This window comes from Lepus europaeus, chromosome 8 (genome assembly GCF_033115175.1).
Source record: "Lepus europaeus isolate LE1 chromosome 8, mLepTim1.pri, whole genome shotgun sequence".
In the NCBI taxonomy this organism is placed as follows: Eukaryota; Metazoa; Chordata; class Mammalia; order Lagomorpha; family Leporidae; genus Lepus; species Lepus europaeus.
In genome coordinates this window covers 108,904,524-108,922,755 of record NC_084834.1, presented here as the reverse complement: position 1 = coordinate 108,922,755, position 18,232 = coordinate 108,904,524, and the positions used below count along the sequence as shown (strand labels likewise).

The 18,232-nt window shown below is 37.8% G+C and overlaps 1 protein-coding gene across 1 annotated transcript in view; it reads right to left on the bottom strand.

The window, feature by feature from the left end:
- Positions 1 to 15,649, bottom strand: part of LOC133765149 (UDP-glucuronosyltransferase 2B13-like) — a 31,753-nt gene extending 16,104 nt beyond the window's left edge. Inside the window, exons 1-2 of the mRNA XM_062198775.1 lie at positions 14,897 to 15,649; positions 14,117 to 14,265 (exon numbers count right to left, since the gene is read on the bottom strand). Of these exons, the coding sequence (XP_062054759.1) occupies positions 14,117 to 14,265; positions 14,897 to 15,623 (876 nt within the window). The 5' untranslated portion in view covers positions 15,624 to 15,649. The remainder of the gene's footprint in view (positions 1 to 14,116; positions 14,266 to 14,896) is intronic.
- Between the last annotated feature and the right edge of the window lie 2,583 nt (positions 15,650 to 18,232).

Genomic DNA, 18,232 nt, shown 5'->3' with positions numbered 1-18,232 from the left:
GAAAGAAAGGAAACCTCACAGCAAAAGATCACAGGAAACTCAAAGCATATACAAGAAAATATCTTTGGCAAATGGCAGGGCAATGTTACAACATATCAATAGTCACATTGAATATTAATGTCCTGAACTGTCCAGATAAAAGACACCAATTGGCTGACTGAGTTAAGGAAGAAAACCCATCTATTTGCTGCGTACAAGAAATACATCTTTCCAACAAAGATGCGTATAGACTGAAAGTGAAAGATTGGAAAAAGATATACGAAGCCAACAGAAATGAAAAAAGAGAAGGCGTAGACATCTTAATATTGGACAACATAAACTTTACCACAAAAACTGTTAGGAGAGACAAAGAGGGGCACTATATAATGATTAAGGGATCTATTCAACAGGAAGATATAATGATTATCAATGTATATACACCTTATTACAGGGCACTGGTTTATTTAAAAGATTTGTTAAGGGAATTAAAGGGAGACTTAGACTCCAATACTCTAGTAGTGGGGACTTCAATACTCCACTCCCAGAAATAGACAGATCAACAGGACAGAAGATCAACAAGGACACAGTAGATTTAAACGGCACTATAGCCCAAATGGACCTAACAGATATCTACAGAACTTTTCATCCTACATCTAAATTCTTTACATTCTACTCAGCAGTACATGGAACCTTCTCTAGGATTGACCACAAAGTAGGCCATAAAGCAAGTCTCAGCAAATTCAAAAGAATTAGAATCATACCAGGCAGCTTCTCAGACCACAGCAGAATAAATTGGAAATTAGCAACTCGGGAATACCTAGAGCACGTGCAAACACATGGAGACTGAACAACATGCTCATGAATGAACATGGGTCATAGAAGAAATCAAAAGAGAAATCAAAAAATTTCTGGAAGTAAATGAGGATAACAGCAAATCATACCAAAAGCAGTGTTAAGAGGGAAGTTTATATCAATAGGTGCCTACATCAAGAAATTGGAAAGGCACCAAATAGATGAGTTTTCAATGCATCTCAAGGATCTAGAAATCTTCAGCAAACCATACCCAAAGCTAGTAGGAGAAAAAAAAATAATTAAAATCAGAGAAGAAATCAACAGTATTGAATCCAAAAAAACATTACAAAAAATCAGCCAAACGAGGAGCTGGTTTTTAGAAAAAATAAACAAAATAAACACCCTGTTGGCCCAATTAACTCAAAAAAGAAAAGACCCAAATCAATAAAATCAGAGATGAAAAAGGAAACGTAACAACAGACACCACAGAAATAAAAAGAATCATCAGAAATTACTACAAGGACTTGTATGCCAGCAAACAGGGAAATCTATCAGAAATGGATAGATTCCTGGACACATGCAACCTACCTAAATTGAACCAGGAACACACAGAAAGCCTAAACAGACCCATAACTGAGACAGAAATTGAAACAGTAATAAAGGCCCTCCTAACAAAGAAATGCCCAGGACCAGATGGATTCACTGCTGAATACTACCAGGCATTTAAAGAAAAACTAACTCCAATTCTTCTCAAACAATTGAAAAGGAGGGAATCCTCCCAAACTCTTTCTATGAAGCTAGTATCACCTTAATCCCTAAGCTGGAATGTGATGCAGCATTGAAAAATTACAGACCAATATCCCTGATGGACAAAGACGCAAAAATCCTCAATAAAATTCTCGCCAATAGAATGCAACAACACATCAGAAAGATCATTTGCCCAGACCAAGTGGGATTTATCCCTGGTATGCAGGGATGGTTCAATGTTCACAAAACAATCAATGTGATACACCACATTAACAGACTGCAGAAGAAAAACCATGATTATCTCAATAGATGCAGAGAAAACATTCAATAAAACTCAACACCCTTTCATGATGAAAACTCTATGCAAATTGGGTATAGAAGGACCATTCCTCAATGCAATCAAAGCAATTTAAGAAAAACCCATGACTAGCATGCTATTGAATGGGGAAAAGTTGGAAGCATTTCCACTGAGATCTGGTACCAGACAGGGATCCCACTCTCACCACTACCATTCAATATAGTTCTAGAAGTTTTAGGCAGAGCCATCAGACAAGAAAAAGAAATTAAAGGGATACAAATTGGGAAGGAAGAACTCAAACTATCCCTCTTTGCAGATGACAGGATTCTTTATTTAGGGAATCCAAAGAACTCTACTAAGAGACTATTGGAACTCATAGAAGAGTTTGGCAAAGTAGCAGGATTTAAAATCAATGCACAAAAATCAACAGCCTTTGTATACACAGGCAATGCCATGGCTGAGAAAGAACCTAAGATTAATCCAATTCACAATAGGCACAAAAGCAGTAAGATACCTTGGAATTAACTTTACCAAGGATGTTAAAGATCTCTACGATGAGAATAACAAAATCTTAAAGAAAGAAATAGAAGAGGATACCAAAGAATGGAAAAATCTTCCATGCTCATGGATTGGAAGAATCAATATCATCAAAATGTCCATTCTCCCAAAAGCAATTTATAGATTCAGTGTGATACCAATCAAAATACCAAAAACATTCTCCTCAGATCTCGAAAAAATGATGCTGAAATTCATATGGAGACACAGGAGACCAGAATAGCTAAAGCAATCTTGTACAACAAAAACAAAGCTGGAGGCATCACAATACCAGATTTCATGACATACTACACGGCAGTTGTAATCAAAACAGCATGGTACTGGTACAGAAACAGATGGATAGACCAATGGAACAGAAGAGAAACACCAGAAATCAACCCAAACATCTACAGCCAACTTATATTTGATCAAGGATCCAAAAACTGGAGTAAGCACAGTCTATTCAATAAAGTGCTGGGAAAACTGGATTTCCTAGTGCAGAAGCATGAAGCAAGACCTCTACCTTTCACCTTACAAAAAAATCCACTCAACATGGATTAAAGACTTAAATCTACAACCTGACACCATCAAATTATTAGAGAGAACTGGAGAAACCCTGCAAGATATAGGCACAGGCAAAGACTTTCTAGAAACACCCTGGAGGCACAGGCAGTCAAAGCCAAAATTAACTATTGGGATTACATCAAATTGAGAAGTCTCTGTACTTCAAAAGAAACTGGAGAGTGAAGAGGCAACTGACAGAACGGGAAAAGATATTTGCAAACTATGCAACAGATAAAGGGCTGTTAACCAGAATCTACAAAGAAATCAAGAAAATCCACAACAACAAAACAAACAACCCACTTAAGAGATGGGCCAAGGACCTCAATAGACATTTTTCGAAAGAGGAAATCCAAATGGCCAACAGACACATGGAAAAATGTTCAAGAACACTAGCAATCAGAGAAATGCAAATTAAAACCACAATGAGGTTTCACCTCACCCCGGTGAGAATGGCTCACATTCAGAAATCTAGGAACAATAGATGCTGGAGAGAATGTGGGGAAAAAGGGACACTAACCCACTGTTGGTGGGAATGCAAACTGGTTAAGCCACTATGGAAGTCAGTCTGGAGATTCCTCAGAAGCCTGAATATAGCCCTACCATACAGTCCAGCCATCCAACTGTTTGGAATTTACCCAAAGGAAATTAACGTGGCAAACAAAAAAGCTTCTGCATATTAATGTTTATTGCAGCTCAATTCACAATAGCTAAGACCTGGAACCAACCCAAATGCCCATCAACAGTAGACTGGATAAAGAAATTATTAGACATGTACTCTATAGAATACTATGCAGCAGTCCAAAACAATGAAATCATTTGCAACAAGATGGAGGAATCTGGAAAACATAATGCTGAGTGAATTAAGCCAGTCCCAAAGAGACAAATATCATTTGTTTTCCCTGATTGGTGACAACTAACTGAGCACCAAAGGGGAAAACTGTGGAAGTGAAATGGACACTATGAGAAACAATGACTGGATCAGCTCTTGTCCTGACTTTAGATGTACAATGTAAATCTATCTCTTTTAGTATTTTTTTTGTTTTGTTCTAGTACTAGTGTTTGAACATGTAATTAACACACAATTATTCTTAGTTGTTTAAATTTTAACTGAAAAGTGATCCCTGTTAAATATAAGAGAGGGAATAAGAGAGGGAGGAGATGTACAATTTGGGACATGCTCAATGGGACTTGCCCCAAATGGTGCAGTTAGAAACGTGCCAGGGGATTCCAACACAATCCCATCAAGATGGCATGTACCTATGCCATCTCACTAGTCCAAGTGATCAATTTCAGTTCACAATTGATGACTCTGATAGGTCTAAGAGTCAAAGGGATCACACAAACAAGACTAGTGTCTGCTAATAGTAACTGATAGAATCAAAAAGGCAGAGAACGATCCAACATGGGAAGTAGGATACACAGGAGACTCATAGAATCGCAGATGTCCTAAACAACACTCTGGCCTCAGAATCAGCCCTCAAGGCATTTGGATCTGGCTGCAGAGCCCATGAGAGTATTTTAGGCATGGAAAGCCAAGATACTCTGGAAAAAAAATTACCTAAATGAAAGAGCTCTGCGAGTGAGATCCCAGTGGAAAAATGGGGCCATCAAAGTAGGAGGTACCTTTCTCTGAAAGGAGGAGAGAACTTCTACTTTGATTATAACTGTGTTTGCATAAGATCGAAGTCAGCGAACCCTAAAGGCTTCCATAACCTTGGCAACTCATGACTAGAGCCTAGGGAGATTACTGACGCTGTAAACAAGAGTGTCAAATTGTTAAGTCAACAACAGGAGTCACTGTGTATTTACTTCTCATGTGGGATCTGTCCTTAATGTGTTGTCCAATGTAACTAGTACTGAAACAGTATTTTACACTTTGTGTTTCTGTGTGGGTGCAAACTGATGACATCTTTACTTAATATATACTAAATTGATCTTTTGTATATAAAGATAATTGAAAATGAATCTTGATGTGAATGGAATGGGAGATGGAGTGGGAGATGGGAGGGGTGCAAGTGGGAGGGAATTTATGGGTGGGGGAAAAGCCATTGAAATCCATAAACTGTACTTTGGAAATTTATATTTACTAAATAAAAATAAATAAATAAAAAAGTAAAAAAAAAAGAAAATCAGGAAATCATTTAGTGTAGAGATATGTTGTATCATTTTCTCACTAATATTGCCTCAGCCTTTAGATCTGTGAAAGTTGCCATATGAAGCCAAACTACATGCGTTCAAAATAGATATTTTATTTTAAGCATTTTATATTAGCTTTATCAAGCTATAATAAGAAGTCAATAATGAAGTATTTCCTAAGAGATCATATATAGAAAAAATATATATAGAGAAATCATATTATGAGAATACATATATATATAAATCTTTTTATACACATATATTTAGAATACTTGCACATTCTTAAAAGTGTGATATGAATTTAAAATATATTAAATTATTTGTTTCCTTTATGAAAAATGCCATCCTGTGTACTGACAGAATTCTCTTTCAATTATAAATTGAAGGCCATTTTCAGGTACAATGTGTTGGAATTCCTAAACCTTCATTCCCTACACAGTGCATATTTCCCCTGATGTCATTCTCTCTGGGAGCTTCATTGAGGTGTTCTATAGGCTTGTCAAAAGACAGAAATCATTGCCCTCAGAAGGTTCCATTTCTTTCACGTTTTGTTATAAATCTGGATCTCAACAAGGAGTGATGTAATGCAGTGATGAAAGCAGTAAATGTTGTGTGGCACTGCAAATATTTCAGAGCCACACATTTATGTTGTCGAGAAGTAGTTTTCCTGTCAGGCTGGAATACTGGTGAAGAGCCTCAATGCTTACAATGAAACCTTAGCTCTCATCTTTCTCAACTGATTGCCAAAACTTAACACTTGCTTTTAAATGAGTCTACTGTATTTTTCTTCTCTTTGACTCTGCTTGAGATCATAATTTCAATCTACTGAAAAGACATTCCTATTGGATGAGCAACAACAAGAGCAATAACAATGCCAATAGTCAGCAATAGTTCTGGTTTACTGTTGCAGTGCCAGAGACATTTTATATTGTGTTTCATTTTTATATTTTTTATATTTTAACTCACAGATAAAAAGTATATATTTACAGAGTACAATGTAAACTTTTAATACATACATACATTATGTAATGTTCAAATAAAGGTAAACATATATTACATATTTTCAAACATATGATTTCTCTATGGTGAAACATTACAAAATCTTCTTTCCTCCAAATTTATTTTTGTCAGAACTTACAACAATTTCCTAACTATAACTAAGTACTTGTTTATCATCATTTTCCCATCACTCTCATCCCTCTACTCTCCCTAGCTTCTGTTAACTGCCAATCAATTTCCAACTACTACGAGATCAACTTTGTTAGATTCTACATATGAAAGAGGTGATGCAGTTCTTATCTTTCTATGCCTGGATTATTTTGCTTAATGTAGTAACCTCAAGTTCCACCACTGTTGTCACAAATGACTGGATTTATCTTATTTTTTGTTTAATAGTATTCCATATTTTATATGTACCACATCATTCGCCAGTAGATAGACTTAAACTTCAATTTCTACTTCTTGGTTATTCTCAAAAGTGCTATAATAAGATGTAATAGTAATAGTGATGAAATGTAATAGTGATGTAATAAGTGATATAATAAGATGTAGGCAGATGTTTCCTTAATATGTGGGTTTCATTCCCTTTGAATACAGAGGCATTTTAAATGCATTATCTATATTAATTATTCTTCCTACACAACAGAGCATACTGGTGGTGTTACTGTTATGAAATCAAATGTAGTCATTCCTACAACTATTAAAGTCTATTTCTCCACTGTCTGTTGCCTGAACTAATTTTTTAAAAAAGATTTATTTATTTATCTGAAGGTCAGAGTTACATAGAGAGAGGAGAGGCAGGGAGAGAGAGAGAGAGGGAAAGAGAGAAAGAGAGAGAGAAAGAGAGAGAGAAAGAGACAGAGAGGTCTTCCATCTGCTGGTTCACTCCCCAATTGGCTGCAGTGGCTGGAGCTGTGCTCACCTGAATCCAGGAGCCAGGAGGTTCTCCCAGGTCTCCCATGCAGGGTTCAGGGGACCAAGGACTTGGGCCATCTTCCACTGCTTTCCCAGGCCATAGCAGAGAGCTGGATTGGAAATGGAGCAGCCGGAACTAGAACCAATGCCCATATGGGATGCTGGCACTGCAGGAGTAGGTTTTAGCTGCTACGCCACAGCAGCAGTCCCTGCCTGAACTCTCACATTTGTCTTTTTTTTTAATACAGCATAATTTATTATAATCCAAATATTGCATGCAGGTTGTGAGCCCTCCATCTGTGACAAATAACCTAGAGAAGGAGTCAAGCTCTGTGAGCCATTGATGTCCACGGTGTTTGCATTTATAAATTACCTGGGATTTAATTACTCGTTGGGAACCACCATCTTTTTTTTTAACTTTATTTAATGAATATAATTTTCTAAAGTACAGCTATAACTTCCTCCCACCCGAAACCCTCCCCCCTCATGCCTCCTCTCCCCTTCCATTCACATCAAGATTCATTTTCAATTCTCTTTATATACAGAAGATCAATTTAGTATATATTAAGCAAAGCTTTCAACAGTTTGGACACACACAGAAACACCAAGTGAAAAATACTGTTTGAGTATTAGTAATATAATTAAATCACAATGTATAGCACATTAAGGATAGAGATTCTACCTGAGGAGTAAGTGCACAGTGACTCCTGTTGTTGACTTAACATATTGACACCCTTGTTTACGGCGTCAGTAATCACCCTAGGCTCTTATCATGAGTCACCAAGGTTATGGCGGCCTTTTGAGTTCACCTACTCTGATCTTATTTACACAAGGTCATAGTCAAAGTGGAAGTTCTCTCCTCCCTTCAGAGAAAGGTACTCCTTCTTGAAGACCTGTTCTTTCCACTGGGATCTCACTCACAGAGATCTTTCATTTAGGTCTTCTTTCTTTCTTTTTTTTTTTTCCAGAGTGTCTTGGCTTTCCATGCCTGAAATACTCTCATGGGCTTCTCTGATGGATCCTAATGCCTTTAGGGCTGATTCTGAGGCCAGAGTGCTGTTTAGGACATCTGCCATTCTGTGAGTCTGCTGTGTATCCTACATCCCACGTTGGATCGTTCTCTCCCTTTTTTATTCTATCGGTTAGTATTTTCCGACACCAGTATTGTTTATGTGATCCCTTTGACTCTTAGTCCTATCATTATGATCAATTGTGGACAGAAATTGATCACTTGGACTAGTGAGTTGGCATTGGTACATGCCACCTTGATGGGATTGAATTGGAATCCTCTAGCACGTTTCTAACTCTACCATTTGGGGCAATTCCAATTGAGCATGTGCCATACTGTACATCTCTTCCTTCTCTTATTCCCACTCTTATATTTAACAGGGATCACTTTTCAGTTAAGTTTCAACACTTAAGAATAACTGTGTATTAATTACAGAGTTCAACCAATAGTGTTAATTAGAATAAAAAAATACTGAAAGGGATAAAGTATTAAGTTGTTCATCAACAGTCAGGGCAAGAGCTGATCAAGTTGCAGTTTCTCATAGGGTCCATTTCACTTCCACAGGTTTCCTTTTTCGTGCTCGGTTAGTTGTCACCAATCAGGGAGAACATTTGATATTTGTCTCTTTGGGACTGGCTTAATTCACTCAGCATGATATGTTCCCGATTCCTCCGTTTTGTTGCAAATGACCGGATTCCATTTTTTTTTCTGCTATATAGTATTCTATAGAGTACATAACCCATAATTTCTTTATCCAGTCTACTGTTGATGGGCATTTGGGTTGGTTCCAGGTCTTAGCTATTGTGAATTGAGCTGCAATAAACATTAAGGTGCAGACCGTTTTTTTGTTTGCCAATTTAATTTCCTTTGGGTAATTCCAAGAGTGGGATGGCTCGGTTGAATGGTAGAGTTATAGTCAGGTTTCTGAGGAATCTCCAGACTGACTTCCATAGTGCCTTAACCAGTTTGCATTCCCACCAACAGTGGGTTAGTGTCCCATTTTCCCCACATCCTCGCCAGCATCTGTTGTTGGTAGATTTCTGTATGTGAGCCATTCTCACGGGGTGAGGTGAAACCTCATTGTGGTTTTGATTTACATTTCCCTGATTGCTATAGAAGTTGATATTTTTCATGTGTCTGTTGGCCATTTGGATTTCTTCTTTGGAAAAATGTCTATTGAGGTCCTTGGCCCATCTCTTAAGTGGGTTGTTTGATTTGATGTTGTGGAGTTTCTTGATCTCTTTGTAGATTCTGGTTATTAACCCTTTATCTGTTGCATAGCTTGCAAATATTTTTTCCCATTCTGTTGATTGCCTCTTCATTTTCCTGAATGTTTCTTTTGCAGTACAGAAACTTCTCAATTTGATGCAACCCCTAATGTTAATTTTGGCTTTGACTGCCTGTGCCTCTGGGTCTTTTCAAAGAAGTCTTTGCATGTGCCTATATTTTGCAGGGTTTCTACAATGCTCTCTAATAATTTGATGGTATCATGTTGTAGATTTAAGTCTTTAATCCATGTTGAGTGCATTTTTCTGTAAGGTGTAACATATGGGTCTTGCTTCATGCTTCTGCACTAGGAAATCCAGTTTTCCCAGCACTTTATTGAATAGACTGTTTTTGCTCCAGGAATTGGTTTTAGATCCTTGATCAAATATAAGTTGGCTGTAGATGTTTGGATTGATTTCTGGTGTTTCTCTTCTGTTCCATTGGTCTATCCATCTGTTTCTGTACCAGTACCATGCTGTTTTGATTACAACTGCCATGTAGTATGTCATGAAATCTGGTATTGTGATGCCTCCAGCTTTGTTTTTGTTGTACAAGATTGCTTTAGCTATTCTGGTCTCCTGTGTCTCCATATGAATTTCAGCATCATTTTTTCGAGATCTGAGGAGAATGTTTTTGGTATTTTGATTGGTATCACACTGAATCTATAAATTGCTTTTGGGAGAATGGACATTTTGATGATATTGATTCTTCCAATCCATGAGCATGGAAGATTTTTCCATTCTTTGGTATCCTCTTCTATTTCTTTCTTTAAGATTTTGTTATTCTCATCGTAGAGATCTTTAACATCCTTGGTAAAGTTAATTCCAAGGTATCTTACTGCTTTTGTGCCTATTGTGAATTGGATTAATCTTAGGTTCTTTCTCAGCCATGGCATTGCCTGTGTATACAAAGGCTGTTGATTTTTGTGCATTGATTTTAAATCCTGCTACTTTGCCAAACTCTTCTATGAGTTCCAATAGTCTCTTAGTAGAGTTCTTTGGATTCCCTAAATAAAGAATCCTGTCATCTGCAAAGAGGGATAGTTTGAGTTCTTCCTTCCCAATTTGTATCCCTTTAATTTCTTTTTCTTGTCTGATGGCTCTGCCTAAAACTTCTAGAACTATATTGAATGGTAGTGGTGAGAGTGGGATCCCTGTCTGGTACCAGATCTCAGTGGAAATGCTTCCAACTTTTCCCCATTCAATAGCATGCTAGTCATGGGTTTTTCTTAAATTGCTTTGATTGCATTGAGGAATGGTCCTTCTATACCCAATTTGCATAGAGTTTTCATCATGAAAGGGTGTTGAGTTTTATTGAATGTTTTCTCTGCATCTATTGAGATAATCATGGTTTTTCTTCTGCAGTCTGTTAATGTGGTGTATCACATTGATTGTTTTGTGAACATTGAACCATCCCTACATACCAGGGATAAATCCCACTTGGTCTGGGCAAATGATCTTTCTGATGTGTTGTTGCATTCTATTGGCGAGAATTTTATTGAGGATTTTTGTGTCTTTGTCCATCAGGGATATTGGTCTGTAATTTTTCAATGCTGCATCACATTCCAGCTTAGGGATTAAGGTGATACTAGCTTCATAGAAAGAATTTGGGATGATTCCCTCCTTTTCAATTGTTTGAGAACAATTGGGGTTAGTTTTTCTTTAAATGCCTGGTAGTATTCAGCAGTGAATCCATCTGGTCCTGGGCATTTCTTTGTTAGGATGGCCTTTATTACTGTTTCAATTTCTGTCTCAGTTATGGGTCTGTTTAGGCTTTCTGTGTGTTCCTGGTTCAATTTAGGTAGGTTGCATGTGTCCAGGAATCCATTTCTGATAGATTTCCCTGTTTGCTGGCATACAAGTCCTTGTAGTAATTTCTGATGATTCTTTTTATTTCTGTGGTGTCTGTTGTTACATTTCATTTTTCATCTCTGATTTTATTGATTTTGTTCTTTTCTCTTCCTTTTTTATTTAGGTGAGATAATTGGGTTTCTGTTTTATTCATTTTTTCAAAAAACGACCTCCTCGTTTGGCTGAATTTTGTAATGTTTTTTTGGATTCAATCCTGTTGATTTCTTCTCTGATTTTAATTATTTTTTTTCTCCTACTAGCTTTGGGTCTGGTTTGCTGCTGATTTTCTAGGTCCTTGAGATGACTTGAAAGCTCATCTATTTGGTGCCTTTCTAATTTCTTGATGTAGGCACCTATTGCTATAACTTTCCTCTCAACACTGCTTTTGCTGTATCCCATAAGTTTTGATATGTTGTGTTGTTATCCTCATTTACTTCCAGGAATTTTTTGATTTTTCTTTTTATTTCTTCTATGACCCAGTGTTCATTCAGGAGCAAGTTGTTGAGTCTGCATGTGTTTGCATATGCTGTAGGGATTCCTGAGTTGCTAATTTCCACCTCCATTCCACTGTGGTCTTAGAAGCTGCATGGTATGATTCTAATTCTTTTGAATTTGCTGAGACTTGCTTTATGGTCTAATATGTGGTCAATCCTAGAGAAGGTTCCATGCACTGCTGAGAAGAATGTAAAGTCTTTAAATGTAGATAGGATTGAAAGTTCTGTAGATACCTGTTAGATCCATTTGGCCAAAAATGTCGATTAAATTTGCTGTTTCCTTGTTAATCTTCTTTCAAGTTGATCTGTCTATTACTGAGGGTAGAGTACTGAGGTCCCCAGTACTATTGTATTGGAATCTAAGTCTCCCTTTAAGTCCTTAACATATCTTTTAAATAAACCGGTGCCCTGCAATTAGGTGCATATATGTTTATAATAGTTACATCTTCCTGTTGAATTGAACCCTTAATCATTATATAGTGCCCCTTTTTGTCTCTCTTAACAGTTTTTGTGTTAAAGTTTATTTTGTCTGATATTAATATGGCTACACCTGCTTTTTTTAGTTTCTGTTGGCATGGAATATCTTTTTCCAACCTTTCACCTTCAGTCTGCATGCATCTTTGTTGGAAAGATGTATTTCTTGTAGGCAGCAAATAGATGGGTTATGTTCCTTAATCCATTCAGCCAGTTTGTGTCTTTTAACTTGAGAGTTAAGTCCATTAACATTCAATGTGACTATTGATAAGTAGTAACTTTATCCTGCCATTTTCCCAAATAAATTTTCTTGTATATGCTTTGAGCTTCCTGTGATCTTATACTGGGAGGTTTTCTTGTTTTACCTTCTTTCATGTTGATGGCATGTTTCTGTGTGTAGCACATCTTTAACATTTTTTGCAGGGCTGGACGGGGAACCACCATCATAATTCTCATTTTTTCCACAGTCATACCTCTCTGAAATCTAATCCAATGTTTGAATCTTCAAAACTGTTTTCTTTTCAAAGTAAATCTGGTCATATCTTACCAACTCTTTGATTTATTCAATATTCTTATGAACTATTTTAAGCTCTTCCCTGTTACACATATAAAATTTCCTCTCTAGTGAAATAAGTCTCTTTATTCAACTTCTAATTCTTTCTTTTCTTTTTAAAAAAAGATTTATTTTAGAGAGAGAATAGCAAGAAACATAGAGAGAGATCTTCCACCTACTCATTCACCTTCCAAATGGCCACAATGACTTGGGGGTGGGCCAAGCCGAAGTCAGAAGCCAGGAGCCAGGAGCCAGAACTCTCTTCCAGGTCTCCCAAATATGTGCAGAGGCTCAAGCACAGGGCTGCCTCCCACTGCTTTACCAGGTATACTAGCAGTTAGCTGGACCAGAATTGAACTGGTCTTGAACCAGTACCCATACGGGATTCAGGCCCTACAGGCTGTGGTTTAACCCACTGTGCCACAGCACAGGCCCTTCAACTAATTCTAAACTAGGAAGAGTCCTAAGGTTGGCATTGTGTGCAGCAGGTTAAGTCATGGCTTGCCATGCCAGAATCCTATAGGGGTACTTGTTCATGTCCTGGTTGCTCCACTTCCAATTCAGGTCCTTGATAATGTCCTGGGAAAAGCAATGAGAATGGCCCAAGTTCTTGTGCTCCTGCTACCCAAGTGGGAGCCCTGGATAAAGCTCTTAGATCCTGGCTTTGATGTGGACATGGTCACTGTGGCCATTTGGGAAATGAATCAATGGATGAAAGATCTCCCTTTCTCTCTCTCTCTCTCTCTCTCTCTCTCTCTCTCTCTCTTTGTGTGTGTGTGTTTCTCTATGTGTTTGTCTGCCACTCTCTTTGTAATTCTGTCTTTGAAATAAATAAATCTTTTTAAAAAGCCCTTTTTTATATGTTTATTCTTCCCTCTTCTCTACACCTGTTCCTGCACATCCTTCATATTTGAATTTTATTATCAGTGGCTCCTGGACATCTCTTATGATCTTTACTAGACATTCTCCCAGCATTGTCCTTCTTTCCAATCTAAACATTTCCACTCAAGTTTAACCATTTGCCCATAGTGTATCCTAAAGGGAACCAAAGGAGATGGAGGAGAGCAGACACTGTGTCTACCTTGCCTCTGTATATGTACAACACATACTTCTGTTATATTCTAGTGACTTCATAAACATACATCAAAAAAGTGACTTGTATTTTCTTATGTGTTGAATAATAAAGACCTTATTTTATCAGAGTCTTATCTCAAAGTCTCCCAGATATTCCATTTTTCTCTGTAATGAAGGTGAACGCTGGATAATTGTGATGGAGTTGAAATACAAGCATACTCTAAACAGTCCTTGGAAAGCATACACTGGCTTCTTATTCTAATTTTCATGAACTTTTAAAAGTCCCCTCATGTGAATTTCTCACTGGAAGGATTTTTTCCCCTCACTTCCTAAAACTCTTCCTTTGAATCAAATGTTGTAAATGAAGAATGCCGAGTCATTTCCATGGAAAATACGAAGCAAACCAAATACAGCACACAGGAACTTACTTACCTGAGGCAGAGGTTTGGCAGGTTTGCAGTGGAGCCCTCCGATGAAATCAAAGTTTGGTAAAAGTGGACGAGGAAACTCCAAGTCCCAGTAGCTTCGAATGAGCCACATGTCAGCTTTCCCCAATAGCTCCAAGAATGTAGCAGGTCTTCCTGAATGTGAGAAAAAGCAGTAAGAGGAAGAGTAGTGAGGGAAATGTGATGTGAAGTATGTTATGTCAATTCTGCAAGGTGTTGGAATTATGCAGTGAATGATGTATAAAGTACACAGTGTGAAACCAGATGTGTTATATAGGCATTGTATAATTTACATTTACAATTTTTGCATTTTTCACATTATATATATATATATATATATATATATATATATATATGTATGTGTGTGTGTGTGTGTAGGTGTGTGTGACAATGCCAGGGAATAATAAACATAGAATCTCAACACAGCAAGCTTATAATCATAAGTAACCAATAAAATAGAGCACTATAGAATCAAATATGGAAAATGTAGAGTAAAATAGTCATGGAAAAACTTAGTGAAATCCCTCTCCATATATCTATTTGTGGTTGTATGCTGCCCTGGAACATCCTAATCCAGTGTTGGTCCATGGGCTTAAACTTACCCTGCATGTAAACACCATTGCTTTACATTTGTGAGAATGACAGATCTTTTTATATTTTTATTTCATTATTTTACCTATAAAAGATGAATTCCTTTGATTTTGCATTCATACAAGCTCACATTCAAAGTCACAAAAGTTAGGATCAATTAAAAAAGATGACTTACCCAGTACTTCACTGTAAAATCGATCCCATCGCTTCTCATTGAATTTTGGGAACCAAAAGTCAAAGTAAAGCATGCATAGCAGATTTTGCACCCTCTCCATGAATGTCATTTGACTGCTTAGACCAGACATCATAACAGGTACATAGGAAGGAGGCAATAAGAGTCCTCCACCATGCTTTTGCAATATGTAGCCAGCAAAGCCACGAAGACTGTACACGAGGGGTATTTTAAGTAGCTCAGCCAGCAGCTCACCACCAGGACTAACAGGATCTGCAAGAACAACATCAAATCTTGATTCCTGCAGCTTTGTCATGAGTTTCTTGTTCAAAACGACTTCTTTGCAGATAGCTTCATAAATGTCAGAATATTTTAAAACAAACATTTTCATTAATGAAAAGGTTTCCCAGTAATTCTCTAATGACACATTATATATCGATATATAGAACCAATCCATGAAAAGGTCCTCGATTTCATCTTTACTGTAGGATGTATGGAAAGTTTCAAATTTAATTCCCGATTCATTGTTGGAACCAATTACAATAGAAGCTGAAGATCTCAGGACGGTGACTTCATGGCCTCGCTGGACAAGTTCATCCAGGATTGTCTTCATATTCATCCAGTGACTGAATTCCATAGGCCACACCAGCACCTTCCCACAGCTCCCAGAGCTGAAGCAGCAGCTCAGCTGTAGCAGCAGCAGCAGAACTGAAACGCATTTCAGAGACATCCTGGTGAAGTGCAGTGCTTCCTCTCCAATTGCTGTTCCTTTTTTAGCTAGTCAAGCTTGTATCCATGAAGAAATTCATCACGTAGTTAAAATATAACCTGAATTGGTCATAGTAAACATATCTCAATCTGATCTCTGCACTGAGATGGCATTTGGAAAAAGTTAAGGTAGATGATCTGTTTATATCAGTGTATTTAGAGTCTCCCCCACATTTTTAAGGATTTACAGAGAGAGGGAAAAATAGAGAAAGACACCTTCCATCCACTAGTTTACTCCTTTAATATTCACAACTGTAGGGCCTAAGTCCAAGCTGAAACCATGAGACTGTGGCCCTCTTTGGGTTTCCTATTCGAGTGGCAAGCCCCCAAAATACTCATGCAATCTTTCTATGACTTCCCAGGGACATTTTTGGGAGTTTGATTAGAAATGCATCAGATGGGAGTTGAACGTGTGTCGCTTGAACTGATGCCAGTGTTGCGGACAGCGGCTTGATCAGCTGTGCTTCACTGGTGGCCCCTGGAGTCTCTTTTATGGTTAAGTGCTGCCACCTCCCTGGGATTCTCTGACCTGCTTGTGTGAGGCAGTTAGGTTATGTAAGAGATTTTAGAGCAGTGTCCATAGCAGCAGCAAGTGAGAGGTGACTTGCATTTTTATTCTCTGTGACATAGAACATGATAATGTTTCTTAGCCTTGTTCAGGGCATTTTTTTTTTTGGTAGAATCTCTGATATACACATTCATCCATTTTGCTAAAGTAATGTGTATAATTCAGTGTTTCATTTTATTCTCATATAAATGTGTAACCACAATCACTATCAACTTTTGGGCTCTCCATAACTCCAAAATAGAAACCCAATACCCTTTATGCTTTGTGCTTCCCCTTCCAACTTCTGATTCCTACAGTCGTAGCAAGTACTCATCTACTTCAGTTTCTAGAGATTTGCTGTTGCCAGAATTTCATGTTAATGAAATACTACAGCATTTGAGGTAGAAACATTGACGCATATCTCTGTGAGTAAACTCTCTGCCTGATGAGTAAGTCTGCAACCTCTTTTCTTTCTTTTTCTTTAAAGATTTTTGTTTATTTATTTGAGAGCTAGAGTTACAGACAGTGAAAGGGAGAGACAGAGATTTCTTCCTTCCATTGGTTCACTCCCCTAGGGCCGCAATGGCCAGAATTGAGCTAATCCGAAGCCAGGGGCCAAGTGTTTCTCCCAGTCTCCCATGAGGGTGCAGGGGCCCAAGCCCTTGGGCCATCCTCTTCTACTGCTTTCCCAGACCACAGGAGAGAGCTGGATCGGAAGAGGAGCAGCTGGGACTAGAACCAGCGCCCATATGGGATGCTGGCGAGGCAGGCGGGTATTAGCCTACTGTGCCACGGTATTGGCCCCCTTAAACCTCTTTTCTCTTATCATAGAACCTCCAACGTTGGAGTGAGCTGGGCAATGATTATGTGGGAGTTGGATTCTCAGAATGCAGTGCTTGAATAAAACATCTATGTTAAGAATACAACTAGTCAATGTGATCAGTTTCAGTTCATAAATGATCATAATGATAGGATTAAGAATCAAAGGGATCACATAAACAAGACTAGTGCCTGCTAGTACTAACTGATAGAATTAAAAAGGAGAGAAAAATGCAACATGCGAAGGGGGATACACAGCAGATTCATAGAATGGCAGATGTCCTAAACAGCACTCTGGCCTCAGAATCAGCCCTTAAGTATTTGGATCTGGCTAAAAAGCCCTTGAGAGTATTTTAGGCATGGAAAGCCAAGATACTCAGTAAAAAAAAAGAAAAAAAAAAACGTCCTAAATGAAAGATCTCTGTGAATGAGATCCCAGTGGAAAGAACAGGCCATCAAACAAGGAGGTACCTTTCTCTGAAGGGAGGAGAGAACTTCCACTTTGACTATGGCCTTGTCTAAATTAGATTGGAGTTGGCAAACTCAAGAGACTTCCATAGTCTTGGCAACTCATGACAAGAGCCTCGTGTGATTACTGACGCTAAAACAAGAGTGTCAATTGTTAAATGAACAACAGGAGTCACTGTCCTTAATAATCTTAAGGATCTCTGTCCTTAATGTGTTGTACAATGTGAATTAATAATATAACTAGTACTCAAACAGTACTTTACACTTTGTGTTTCTGTGTGGGTGCAAACTGTTGAAATCTTTACTTTGTATGTACTGAATTGATCTTCTGTATGTAAAGATAATTGAAAATAAAAAAAAGGAATACAACTAGTGACCCTTCTTAGTTACTGGAATTAACCCTGACACATAGCAGACCTGTGTTTATAAGAAAGCCACGAGTATTGTTGTCCTCAATCTGGCTAATGGGTAGTACAACTTATGTCATAATTTTAAACTTTAAGCTGTTTGGCAGAGGAAACTTGTGATCTCTTCAGCATCTACCTGCAGTGAAATTACTGTACACTTGGCTAGAAAGTTGGGTGAAGGAACAGATCAAGGGTTAAATGCCACATCTCTCACTGTTTCTACCAAGTCTTTGAATCTTTCTCTCTCTCTCTCTCTTAATGTTATATGCTCTATGTCCAAATTTGAGAGCTATTAGTTTATTATTCTTTTAAATACTTTCCACTAGTTAT